General features: G+C 41.5%; 1 protein-coding gene across 3 annotated transcripts in view; it reads left to right on the top strand.

The window, feature by feature from the left end:
- Positions 1-14,009, top strand: part of SMYD3 (SET and MYND domain containing 3) — a 536,942-nt gene that overhangs the window by 410,799 nt on the left and 112,134 nt on the right. For 2 of the 3 annotated variants that reach the window (XM_075995540.1, XM_012751180.2), the window contains exon 8: positions 3,454-3,564. The exons of the other annotated variant lie outside the window; for it this stretch is intronic. In XM_075995540.1, the coding sequence (XP_075851655.1) occupies positions 3,454-3,564 (111 nt within the window). The remainder of the gene's footprint in view (positions 1-3,453; positions 3,565-14,009) is intronic. 3 annotated transcript variants of the gene reach the window in all.

The raw sequence follows: 14,009 nt of genomic DNA, 5'->3' as shown, positions 1-14,009 counted from the left end.
GTTGGGAAAAGCCTTACTGTGCCTTTCTTCATAGGCAGTGAGGGACCATCCAAAGTCTTCATGTAGAGAAATGACATGGTCAGATGGAAGTTTTAGGAAGATGCCTCTCAAAGCAATTTAGAGGATGAAAGGTACACTGAAGGCGGCAGGGAGTCCAGTTAGAAAGCCATTGCATAGTCCAGGTAATGCTTCCAGGCACTTACAGGATATCAAGGGAGGCTTTAAGAGTCTTTTTATGGAGGTTAAATTAAATAACTAGTCTCCTACTGCCCATTCCCTGCCTGGCATGATCACTTGTGAGTGTTGGGCCCTTATAATAAAGGCTCGAGTTAGTCAAGCACATTCTTTGGTGTGGCAGGCCTCAGAGTGGCTCCACACTGGGCACACATAATCACCCAGTAGCTACTGCCAGTTGACCTGATCTGCTAGCAGGGTCTGATGACTAAGAGCCATTGGGCTGGATTGAGAGTTGGGGTCCTAGAGTCAACCCAAGAGGGAACATGCAGATTGGCTCATTTCACTACCTCACCTCATGTAAAGAAACTGAGAAACAGAGAGCCTGACAATATAAGATTAATGTATATACTTCCCCAGACTTAACTAATAGTCTGTTTCAAAAAATGTGCTTAGGAATTGTTTGTTTGGAATTTGAAACATAGTGTTCTGTAGAAACAAGAGGAGCTTACCTGGTATAACAGCCTTTTGCACCTCAGAGGGAAGCCCTGGCTTTGGATCGTTAAGAGAAACATTCAGGGAATTAAAAGGTGGCTGTCGTGTCAGCTGAAGGAACCCAGTTGCCGCAGAACATTGCCAGGCACGGGCTTGAGTGCTTCAGGGTTGGCGGTGCTGCAGCAGCTCCTTAGGAAGCTACCCTCTCCTACAGGACCCCCAGAAGTGTGAGAAACAGCTGCGTTATTGTAAAAAGCAAACACAAAACAAAACAAAACAAAAAACCCGTGAGGCTTGAATCAAGAGATCTGGGCGCAAATCTCAGCATTACCTGAATCCAAGACCTGTGCTGGTTTTCACTGTTCCATGATGCCTCCCCATGTGCTAGCAGGTAGTAGACATTCAGTAACATCATTGTCTACATTTCTTAAGGGGAGGAGCTCCTGCTTCTGTGTACAGAGCAGCGTATTATAGTTGCCTAACATGTGAACAATCTGTAGAGAGCCAGGCTGTGGCTTCGGTCAGCCTGGGGACGGCCATGGTGGATTTGACAGATGGCTGGCCAGGCCAAGCTCCTCCCACCCCCCACCCCCCACCCCTACAGCTGTGGCGAGGCCTTCCCAAGCTTCATTCTCTGTCAAAGAGGATGGTGTTCTCTGACCTGCCATGATTTCAAACAAGATCATGCTTTGAAGACATGAGATCCTTTTTTTTAAGTATAAGAAAAACCACATGGAGTTTTTTGCTCTAGAGAGTTTTTGTCATCTCCTTCAGTAGATAATCCTGCCTCATTCTTCTCCTACAGTATTCCCTTCTTCTCCTACCACACACACCCCCATAATTTCCACAATTAAGAGCAAATAAAGAAGTAATTTATACAGTATGGTACAAGCTGATATATTTTACAGAAAAAGGAAAACTAGCGAAGGGGAAGGAATTAGGAGTGCCGGGCAGGAATGGGAATTGAGTTGTTTTTGTAAATAGCGTACCCAGGTTAGACTTCAGTGAGAAAGTAAGTTTCAACTGAGACTCCAAGGAAATGAGGGCGATCCCCATAGTAGAACTGGGGGAAGGGCAGAGGCCAGTACATAGGCCTCGAGGTGGTGGGAGTGGGGGTGGAGCTGGCACGGAGGCGGGGCTGGCTGGAGCAGCAGGGATGAGGGGAGATGGGAAATGAGTCTGAGCAGGAACAGTCAGATGATATGAAGCCGTTGCTTCTCAAACTGCCTGTGATGAAATGTGGCGGCTCATGCCCGTAATCCCAGCACTTTGGGAGGCTGAGGCAAGAGATCACTGGGGGATCACTCGAGGCCAGGAGTTCGAGACCAGCCTGGGCAACATAGCGAGACCCTGTCTGTACCAAAAATTTAAAAATTAGCCTGGCATGGTGTCACATGCCTGTTGTCCCAGCTACTTGGGGGACTGAGGCAGGAGAATCACTTGAGTCCAGGGGTTCGAGGCTAGAGCGATAGTACCTCTGCACTCCAGCCTGGGTGACATAGCAAGACCCCATCTCTAAAAATAAAAAAAGCCAGGATGATTCTGAGATTTCAGCTTAGATAACACAAAACATGAGTTACATTAACTGAGAGTGGGAAGACTCTGGCTAAGATGCAACACACTGGGGTGGGAAATCAGGAGTTTTGTTTTATATATTTTGAATTAGACTTTCAGTACATAGGAAATCTAGTTAAGTACAAAATGTTTAAACATCATGATGTTGCCTAGAGACCTATGACTTGGGCCAGGTGTGATGGCTCATGCCTCTAGTTCCAGCATTCTGGGAGGCTGAGGTGGGAGGATCACTTGAGGCCAGGAGTTTGAGACCAGCCTGGGCAATATTGTGAGACCCCATCTCTGGAAAAAAAAAAAAGCCAGGTGTGGTGGCATGGGTCTGTAGTCACCGCTATTCAGGAGGCTTAGGCAGGAGGATATTTTGAGCTCAGGATGAGGTTACAGTAAGCAATGATTATGCCACTGCATTCCAGCCTGGGTGACGGAGGAGGAAGACTCAGTCTCTCTTTAAAAAAAACCCACAAAAGACCTGTGACTTAAAGTGGACTCTTAGGGCTAGAGAGTAACCCAAAGAGTCCTTTAAATGTATCCTTACTTATAACCTTTCACAATCCAAAACAGAGAATATTTACTCTGTTTGAAAAGGTCTAAAGAAATCGATTTAAGAGCCTCGATCAGTGATTACACTCTGATGTTAAACTCTCCCCATTTGAAAATTATTGCACATTTTTTACAAATAGCTACAAGTAAGAGAATTTTCTCCTTTCTCCTAATTTCGAAGGTACCAAATTTGGATAACCCTAAATTCCAGGAGGCAGCGATAGAATTGGTTAGAACATAGGAGCAATCTGCCTGCATCATCTGCCACCCATTTAATTGCCAGGATTAATTTGGCTTCTCTGATTCCCAATTATTACAGAATTTATTACCAAACCTTAGTAATATCAGACACATGACAGCTCTTGGTAGTTTACTGTTTAGTGAAGAAAAGGTAAGGCACAAAGGTGTGTAGAGGTGATGGGCCCAATTCTTTAAAATAAATATATGGTATACATGTGCTTACCACATAACAAATGCTGAAAGGAAACACATTAAAATTTTACATGTGACTATTTGGGTAGAGAGACCATAAGTGGTACTTTCTTTCCCATACTTTTTGGTATACAGTAAAAGCAAGTTTTGTTCTAGTGGCAATAATAATCACCGTTAGTTAAAGAAAATAAGCACAACAGCCATGTGAAATCAGTCGCCTTCTCTCTGGCCTCCCAGCTCACCATCTGCTACCTGGATATGCTGATGACCAGCGAGGAGCGCCGCAAGCAGCTGCGGGCCCAGTACTGCTTCGAGTGTGACTGTGTCCGATGCCAAACCCAGGACAAGGTACGTCGTATGGAACCAGACTGGAACACCGCCCAGGCAGTATCTCAGTGATCTTTCAGAGAACCCTGCTTTTATTTCATTAACCCCAAAGGGCATGGTAGGAAGCAGGTTAATGAAATAATGTATTGAGCGCCATAGACCTTATTTTGTGGTACTTTTGTCACTCACCACGCTGAGATTTAACCAAAGGTAAAGAATCTATGGAGCTTAGAGTCTAGTGGGAATGTAGGCACTAATCATGTAATTAAAAGAATGATGAAGGCCAGAGTGTTACTAGAGCACATAGCAAAAGGGTTGAGTTTACATTCTTGTTAATAATAGCTATTGCTTTGTAATCAACACACCAACTTGTACAAAGTTTATTTCTTTAACTTCTTTCTTTAAGGTTTATTGAGGTATAATTTATATAACAAAAATTCATCGCATTTAGTAAACCAGTTCTGTGATTTTAACATACAGTCATGAAACTGCTGTCAAATATAACATATATTAATAGAATGGTTCCATCACTCAAAAAGTTCCCTCGTATCTTTTTATAGTCAATCCTACCACTCTAACCCCAACTCCTGGTAACCACGGATCTGTTTTTCATCCATGTACTTTCTTTCCTTTTATTTTTAGTTGACACATAATAATTGTATGTATTTATGTGATACTGTGTGATATTTCGATACATGTATACACATAATGTATAATGAGCAAATTGGGTTAATTAGCATATCCATCACCTCAAGCATTCATCATTTCTTTATGTTGTAAACATTCAGAATCCTCTTTGTTAGCTTTTTGAGAATACACAGTAAATTAGGGTTAACCATATTCACCCTGCAATGCTGCAGAACACCAGACTCATTCCTCCTCTTCCCGTCCTTTCCTCTCCCTCCCAGCCTCTAATACCCACAATTCTATTCTCTATTTCCATGATCTCAATTTTTTTTTTTTAGCTGCCACGTATGAGTGAGAAAATGTGGTATTTTTCTATGCCTGACTTATGTTGCTTAACATAATGTCCTCCAGGTCCATCCATGTTGCCATGAATGACAGGGTTTCATTCTTTCTTTATGGCTGAACAGTGTTCCATTATGTGTATATACCACATTTTCTTTATCCATTTATCTGTTGATGGCCATGTAGGCCAATTGCATATCTTAGCTGTTGTGAATAGTGCTGCAGTAAACATGGAGGTGCAGGTATCCCTTTGGTATATACTGATTTCCTATCCTTTATATAATACCCAGTAGTTGGATAGCCAGATCTTACGGTAATTCTCTTTTTAATTTTTTTAAGAAACCTCCACACTGTTTTCCATAATGGTTATACCAGTTTACATTTCCACCAAGATTATGAGTTCCCTTTTCTCCACATCCTCACCAGCAGTTGTTATTTTCTGTCTTTTTGGTATGTTATTTTAACTGTGGTAAGATGATAATATCATTGGTTTTGGTTGACATGTCCCTGGCAAAAGCTTGGCCTCCTAGGGATGTCTGCCTATATTTTATTGTTCAGAATGGTGTCACATGGCCATCCTTAGCTGTAAAGAGGCTAGGAAACTATATTTTAGCTTTTCAGTCTTTATATAAGAGAAGTCAGGGAGAATAAGGGTATAAATGGCTTTGGGGTAGTCAGTCCACAGTGTCTGTCATATCCATGGAGACCATTTTCTTTACTTTCTTGTGCTAAAAGTTTATTTAATACTATTTTAGCCAGGGTTTTCCAGAGAAACAGAACCAGCAGGTGTGTGTGAAGAGAGATTTATTATAAGGAATTGGCTCATGTGGTTATGGAGGCTGTGAAGTCCCAGGATCTGCAGTTGGCAAGCTAAAGACCTGGTGGAGACGATGGTGTAGTTCCAGGCCCAGTCTGAAGGCCTGAGAACCTGGATAGCTAATGGTGCAAGTTCCATTCCAAAAGCTGGCAGAATTAGGCTAGGTAAGCTTAAGGCCCCTTCCACCTCTACTGTCCTGTATTTCTATGAAATGTTTCCTAGTGGAAGAGAGTAGGTTATATCCTTAGATGAGAATATAAATTTAGTTTACAATTAGCTTATCACTTATATTTTTAGGTTTCCATTTATCTGAGAATTTCCTTCTGTTTAGTGATATAAACATTCCTCTGAAATATCTGTACTGTTGATTTGCTTAGAAAAAATAATACAGAGGTAAATGCGGCTGAGTACATTTCCAAAAGATTATAAATTCAAAATTAGTTCAATCAAGATTAATTTTACTTAAGTTCCTAGATTTAAAGTTTTTAAGCTTATTTTTTTGCTTTTCTTGGAACACAGAAAATTTATCTCACTAGGTTCCTGCATCAAGAAAAATTTATGTTCCTACATCTGCATATTACTGGACTAGCATGGTATTATGTTTCAGGAAGGCAGGTGTAATAGCAAACGTAATTTGCATGTGCTATGTTGGCATTTGTAATCAGCAGTAGCTTAATTTCTGGAAGAAATAAAACTTACCAAGGGAAGTTTTGGAATGATTTGGGTTCTTTATAGCTTGCCCAAGTCAGAATCCAAGGCAACAGAAGCAGAACAGACCAAATGGAATTGTTTCCGTGAGTTTGTGACTAGCACATAGTGTGCTTCAATGGGTGACCCATGCTTTGTTGCAAAAAAGTCTATATTTACCAGCCATGTCACTTTTTCTTTCCTAAGTCCTGTTATATTTAATTCTTTCCAAACACCAGGATCATTGTTCACCTGGGCCATAATTTCTTTCCTTTCATTCATCCCACATACTATTTTAGAGTAAACTTTCTCAAATACCACTGTTTCCATGTTAACTTTGCTCAGAATTTGGCCAGGCGCAGTGGCTCACGCCTGTAATCCTAGCACTCTGGGAGGCCGAGGCAGGAGGATTGCTCAAGGTCAGGAGTTTGAAACCAGCCTGAGCAAGAGCGAGACCCTATCTCACCAAAAATAGAAAAAAATTAATTGGCCAACTAAAAATATATAGAAAAAATTAGCCGAGCATGATGGCGCATGCCTGTAGAACCAGCTACTCGGGAGGCTGAGGCAGGGGGATTGCTTGATCCCAGGAGTTTGAGGTTGCTGTGAGCTAGGCTCACGGCACGGCACTGTAGCCTGGACAACAGAGTGAGAGTCTGTCTCAAAAAAAAAAAAAAAAAAAAAGCTTTGCTCGGAATTCATCAATCATTATCTTTTTTTTTTTTTTTTTTTGAGACAGGGTCTTGGTCTGTTGCCTGGGCTAGAGTGCAGTGGTGCATTGTACGTAGCTCACTGAGTCCTGAAACTCTTAGGCTCAGGCAATCCTCCTGCCTCAGCCTCCCAGAGTGCTAGGATTACAGGCGTGAGTCACCGCACCTGGCCACATTGCCTTTAGCATTCAGAAGAAGTTCCAAACTCTTATCTTGGCATTCAGTGTCCTCCAAATTCCTGACACCAACATCCAACGGGCCTTTGTTTCTTTACTTTTCTTTTTCAAAATTGCCAACTTCCTTTAATTATACCATTTCTGCCACCCAAAAGATTCTCAAGTAGTTTACATGCACACAAATACATATACACGTGTATGTGTGTGTATATATATGTATATATAATGCAATAGCAATAAATTTTATATTATTTCAGAATAAGAGTGACAAGAAATAAGATGAAAGCAGGTTAGCACCCATATAAAAATATAGTTAGATAGAAGTACTACTCTCAATCTTAGCCGAAGGCCAAGAAGTGATATATAACAGTTAGAAATAAATCACAAATTTACTCTAAATTTCCAGCAGCCAAAGCTAAAAGACTACTTTCAAAATTCACAGTAACCATAAGATTGAACAGGTGTGTATTCCTCAGCCAAACCTGTTTTTCCTTGTGCACAGGCATGAGGCACCCACAAAGTACTCTTTCTTACCAGACTTCCACAATGACTGGAATAGCTGATTGTCCTCAATGTAGCTGATTGACATAATCTCAAATTATAACTTTGAGAAGTAAGAAGTACACAAGAAAGGTGAAAAATTATGTAATCTAAGATCTTATCTTTCTGATGGTTTGCATCATTCAAAGAATAACATTTACTCCCTGTAGGGGAAATCAAGGACTGGACATTCTTTAGGTAATCCTCCATTGGTATTATTTCTTGCAAACAGGCTTTTACATTTTATATTATTTTAATAATTAGTAAAGTGATACATGTATATAGCTTAAAAAGTTAAAGTACTGTAACACAGTTGAAAACATTAGTACCCTTTCCCTCTCTTGCTCCCCAGGGATAATCCAGTCAGCTCCTTGCATTTTTTTTCTCATGTTTGTAAAATTACAGCTCCTTTAAGTCAAATGTTAAGGATGCTTTTTGCTGTTGGGTTGGCTTAAAGGCTAACTTTTATTTCCAGGATTTCAAATTTGTTTTTTCTTATCTCCTGATTTATATTTTATTTCTGCTTATTTTTGTTTTTTAACTTCTCATTCACTTATAACACATGCTACTATGTTATTTATTTGAGTATCCTAATCATACATCTTTTAAGTATTAGTTCCATAAAGTTTTATTCTACTGGAGGAAAACCATGTTCTGATTGATCTCTGTTGATTGTCTTCCTTAGCATTGCGTTTCACTTAGTGTTTTGGAATTTTGTGTAGCTGGCTCATTTTCAGCAGACAGATTTTTAGCTTTGTTTCTTTATCTTCTTTATCTGTCTGTGCTTTATCTCCCTTCTGTCTGGTATTTTTGCCCCCTGCAGACCCCTCTGACTCCAGTTCAAAAGCAGAACTTACTGGCATTGGACCTCTTGTGCCTCAGTGCTGTCGAGGCGAGTGCACATCTGGTGACCTGCACGGTGGGCGTCTTGACTGCACCTGGCTGCGAGGCCGTGGCTCTACTTGTCTTCCAGCCCTTTAGGCCCACAGCTTCCTATAAATAGTTAGCCCAAGGGAACAGGTGATCAGCTCTGATTTTTGGCCTCTTTTTACAAGCAAGGGAGCCTCACCACATCCCCTGGCTTTAAGCGTTAATGTTGACTCCACTCACCTTTCTGATGGGAGGCATTCTTATTCCCTGGAAACCACCAGAGCTGCACTCACACCCGCTGTAGCCTGCTGCCAGTCCTGAGGCCCTGCAGCTTCAACTTCGCTTGTTGCTTTGCATGTCTGTTCTGTTTGGTCCAGGGAGTCACTTGTCTTGTTTTTGAATTGGCAATGCTTTTTGGGGCTCCTCTTTTTATGTTTGACCTATCCTTAACTGTGGGTTTGGAGTAGAGGGGAGCACTTCAGTGTCTTAGCTGACAGTGTCTTGATTAGAATCTGCAGTTTGCTTTTCAAGTACATAGGTAAGAATCCGCATCTTTGGAGGCAAAGGAAAATGAGAGAATAAACAACGATCTAATTCTCCTGAGGGCTGCCAAGCATGTGTCCACCATTTACCCAGTGCCAGCCTGTTTATGGAACAGGGGGTCTGTGTCTTCTGCGATCACAGGGCCTTCTGTAGGGAGAGAGTTGAGGAGGGGAATTCTGAAGATGTCTCCATTCTGGAAATGGTTTAATAAATGATTCTATAGGGGAAACAGCCTTAATAAGCTGCTCATTCCCTGATGCTATCATTCTGTGCTCACTTTCTCTCATTTTCTTCTGTAGAAATAAAGCAATGTTAATTATTATCTTTAGCAATTATTTAATCTTCTTTTCAGAAAACCTCTTTTGTAACACAGGATTGCCTTTCTCTGGCCCCTTCCAAGCCCTCCACAACACTGGGAGCCATGGAGCCGTGGAGTATCCCAGCATTCCACAAAGACATGACTTCTGCGGCAGTGTGTGAGAACTGCCTCACTTCCTGTTGGTGCCGTGTGTCCGCTCGGCTACAACGAAACCGTAGCTGGGGAGGCAGGATTGAACCACAGGGACAAATGATGTCTGAAGAAGAAATAAAAGAATGTTAGAGTTAAAGCTATATGCAAAGGAAATGAGAGTTTTCTGCCCAAGAAAAAGACTTTATGGTAACTTGACTCTATTTGAAATGTGAGCAATTACTTACCAAGATTTTTTTTTCTGCTGCCTTCCTTTATTTTGTTAAGTTAATTGTGAGCAGAACTGCCTCGTGGTAGGATGATGAGCCCAACTGGCTCTGAATTGTTTTCTAGTTCAACTCTTAACATAAGCAGAATGTGTTTTCTGTTTCTAAAGTTTTCGTCCTAACCGAATTATGTTATCTTCAGGATGATTAGGAAGATATTGCCGGGAATTGAAGAATGTTGTGTGTGTGTCTGTACGTGGGTGTGTTTCCATTGTTAAGTAGTCAAAACTTAACATTACCGCATGTTACCGATGCCTTGCTGCTTCAAACAGCCAGAAGAATGGGTTTCCCCAGAGTGAATGGAGCGCGCGCCAGCATTCGTGTTTAAGTGAGGAAAGGGGCTTCTTGACTTCATAACCACATAATCCCATCCGCAGTGTTGCCTTGCAATACTGGGAGAGGTTTCTGGGCATGCTACAATGGGCTATAAGGTTGGCTGAGAAATAGACAATGTAGCTGTTGTGTTTGCCTTGGAGCATACTGATCACCACAGCATAGGATGTGGCGCTTCCTCGCTGCCTTCCCCCAGCGGACAGGCAGCTGTGGTCTCCACGCTCCTTCATGTGGCTGTTTTGTCCAAAAGTCTACCTCAGGGGTAGGAAGACCACAGTTTGTGGTGACATGAATGCCATCTCACATTTCCAATTCTTGCACAAACGTTCTTTTCTGCTGGCTTTTGCGTCGACATGAAGCTCGGGGACACATCAAGTGCTGGCAGCTCACGTGGCACACAGAGTGTGTATTCTGTGTGCCTTCCCAACACTCGGCCCACAGTGGTGCTCAGCAAGTGTTCTAGAATAAGGTGACTCTTCCTCAGAGAGTGTTATAGATTAGAATACCCGCGAAAGCCCAGGGGTACTTACTGTGTGCTGGGCCCTAGCAGCTAGGTACTCCGCCCAGTTATGTGCCTGGTCCTGTTTCATCTCTGCAACCTTATTCCCATTTTGCAGATGAGGTAACGGGGGCTTTCAAGAGTATAGCCTTAACCATTCAACTGTGCTGTTCCTGTAACTCTATGAATAAACAGATAAACCTCCCAATCTTACTTTTTAAAAAAATTGGAGTATAATTTGCATTTAGTAAAATTCACCCTTCTTAGCATGCAGTTGTATGAATTTTGACAAATGCATACGGTCTATGACCACTCAAGATATAAAACAGTTCCGTCGATACCAACCCCCACATCCCTTCACACTGCTTTGTATCAGCCCCTACTCCTACTCCCAGCTCCTGCTAACTAACCCATGATCTGCTTTCTGTCACTATAGTTTAACCTTTTCCAGAATGTCATATAAATTAACCAGACAGCCATTTCATTCTGGGTTCTTTCACCTAGCATAAATGCATTTGATATTCAGCCATGTTATTTTTACACACATTTATAAATATATAGTCTTGGTACTTAGTTCCTTTCTACTGCCAAGGTAGTATTCCACTATGTGGCTCTTTCACAGTTTGTTTATCCATTCTCTAATTGAAGGGCATTTGGATTCTTTTCCATTTTTGGTGGTTATTAGTTAAAGCCACTGTAAACATTCACATACAGGTTATTGTGTGAATATAAGTTTTCATTTCATTTGAGCAAATACCTAAGAGTGGGATTGCTAGGCTGTATGGTAAATATATGTTTAACTTGATAAGAAATTACTGTACTTTTTTCCAAAGTGACCATACCATCCTGAATTCCCACCAGCAATGAATGAGAGTTCCAGTTATTCCACATCATTGCCAGCCCTTGGTTTTGTCAGATTTGTTTTTGCTTTTAATCATTCTAATAGATGTGTAGTGATACTACAGTGTGGATTTAATTTGCACTACTTTAACAACTTGTGATATATTTTTTCATGTGTATATGTGCCATATGGATATCTTACTTGGTGATATATTTGTTCAAATATTTTGTCTATTTTAAAAATTGGATGTTTTCTTATTATTGACTTTTAAAAGTTCTTTATTTCGTATACAAGTCTTTTATCAGATATATTTTATAAATATTTTTTCTCAATCTGTAGCTTAGTGTTTCATTCTCCTGACAGTCATTTGAAGAATAGAAGTTTTAAATTTTGATGTAGTCCAATTTATTGTTTTATGGATCAATCTTTTGATGCCATATCTAAGAAATTTTTGCCTAACTTAAGAGGAGAAAGAGATTTCTCCTGTTTTATGTTAGAAGTTAATAGGTTTAGGTTTTATTAATACATTTAGATCTTTGGTCCATTTTGATTTAATTTATGTATATGGCATAAAGCTCATGTTTTGCATATGGATGTCTCATCATTCCAGTATCATTTGTTGAATAAATATCTTATTTAAAGTCATAGAATGTTATAGAAAGAGTGTAGTGTTATGCATAAGAGAAGTTGGGTTCCAGTCCTTCTAACATCAACTTGTTAACACCAGTGGCCATGGCCAGAGAGATGAAATACAAGTGGTGGGTAAGAGGATAGCTTAACAGAGTCGAAAGAGCATGTGCTTTGCAGACAGGTGGTCCTGGGCTCTGCTGCTTACTAACCACTTGACATTAGCGAGTTTCCCTATCTCAGTCTTAGTTTTCTCTTCTGTAAAATGAGGATAATTCATACTTAGCAAAGCTGTTTTGAGGGTTCAGTTAGAAGCGTACGTATAGCTTGGAAGATGGTATTTGCTCAATAATGGTAGCCATTTTTGTTATCGAATGATCTGGGGAAATAGTCTGTTTGTAAAGTTCTAAGAATTTATAGCACCCTCAGTTACTGTCATTTGCTGACCAGAGTCCTTTAATTGCTCCCATAATTTTCTTTTTAAGCTTTTTAAGTCTTTCTGCTCCAACCTTTAGTAATCTCTGCTTCCTTCTCCCTTTTTGTGCCTACTGCCCTCAGTGTGGTTCCCGTGGTCACCATGCTGGGGTGCTTGGCACTTTTCATTCTTGTGTTCTCCTTGCCACGCTCCCTCCCCTGGCCTGGGCTCTTCCTCCTGAAAAGCAAGCCGACCTTTGTCCAGACTCTGGTGGTTTGTCACTGCCCTTCTTTACTACTCGTGCTGTCCAGTTCACCCTGCAGTTCCTGATGCTGCTGTCACCGAGGAGCCTGTGTGTAGACTAGGGAGGGTCTCCCGGGCTCATAAGAAGACAGCGTTAGTGGTGCCACACAGAATGCATGCCACGTGGTCGCTCCCCGCCCCCCGCCCCCCGCTCACTGGGCAAAGTGGATGTCATCGCAGACTCTCTCTTTCCTCTGGTTCTTTCCCCAAAGACCGATGCCTCTTGTAGAGTTGTCCATGGAAGGGTTGTTGGCCCTTTCCGAGTAAGGCCATACTTGGAATCTTTTCCTCACAATGAAACAGGAATAATGAGACACCATGGGACAGAGACCAGACGAGGCTTCCTTTTCCATTTCTAACCCCACACTATAAAGAATAAGGAATAAATGTTCTCTCCCACCCTGGAGCCCTGGAGCTGCTGTGACCACTGCACTTTGCCCTAAGCCTGAAAACAGGCCTCTGCAGCGGGCAGCAGAAGGCTCTCCTTAAAACCATAGTTTGTTCCTTCCAGTGCCAAGGGGGAGGATGTCCTAGAAGTCAAGGATAGAGGAAGGGCTATTCTGTTCACTTCTGTTATCGTATTCTGTGTGGAAATTAAGGGTACACGGTGCCTTTCGAAGGTAAATTTTATTTATTTACTTGGAAATACATTTGCCCCTTGTCTATTCACTGGACTAAACAGTGAACTTGAAGGCTTACACTTTTGGACCACAGTACATGCCCAAAGTCCTTAAAACATGCATGTTTGACTTCACAAAACTTTGCAGGTCTCTGCCATGCAAAGTTCGATTAACACCTCCCTGTTGGAGTAAGAGATGGGGTTAAATTTCATCATAACTATATCGGGACTCGCTCTTTGTGTAGTCATAGATTGCCCACATAGTGACATTGCCTCCTTGGAAGGATGAGGCTGCGGAATTGGTGGCATTGGTGAGTGCCAGTGGGATATGTAGTGGTATATATCGTGGTATTCTGTGTATTAGGGATGCCCAGTGGGGTTCCACTTTCTTAGTCCCCTGCTCTGAAAGGCAGCTATTGGGCAGGGGTAAATATGGCAGATTAGGCACATGTGTCTTTCTACTCTTTTTCCAAAACCTGCTGAAGTGACAGGCAGAGTCAGCTCTTCCTATGTGTTATTGATTGCATACCCTCAGAGCTTAAAAGGTGGACATGAGAGATCATACTCAGATCCATAAACAAATACCACTAGACGAGGTGGTGTGTCAGAAGGAGTCAGTTAAATTTGAATAGCTGGAATAAACATTAGGCGTCTAGTTCCATGTTGCCATTTTACAGAGAGGAGAAATGACTTGTGCCACTCAGTAGTTGAGTGACACTGGGCAGTCAGGCTCAGAAAATCCAGATTTCCTAATTCTGGGTCAGTATTCTTTTGATGAAGCA

Source organism: Microcebus murinus, chromosome 19, assembly GCF_040939455.1.
Source record: "Microcebus murinus isolate Inina chromosome 19, M.murinus_Inina_mat1.0, whole genome shotgun sequence".
Lineage (NCBI taxonomy): Eukaryota > Metazoa > Chordata > Mammalia > Primates > Cheirogaleidae > Microcebus > Microcebus murinus.
The sequence above is the reverse complement of the archived record's forward strand: the minus strand, read 5'-3'. Positions and strand labels throughout refer to the sequence as shown.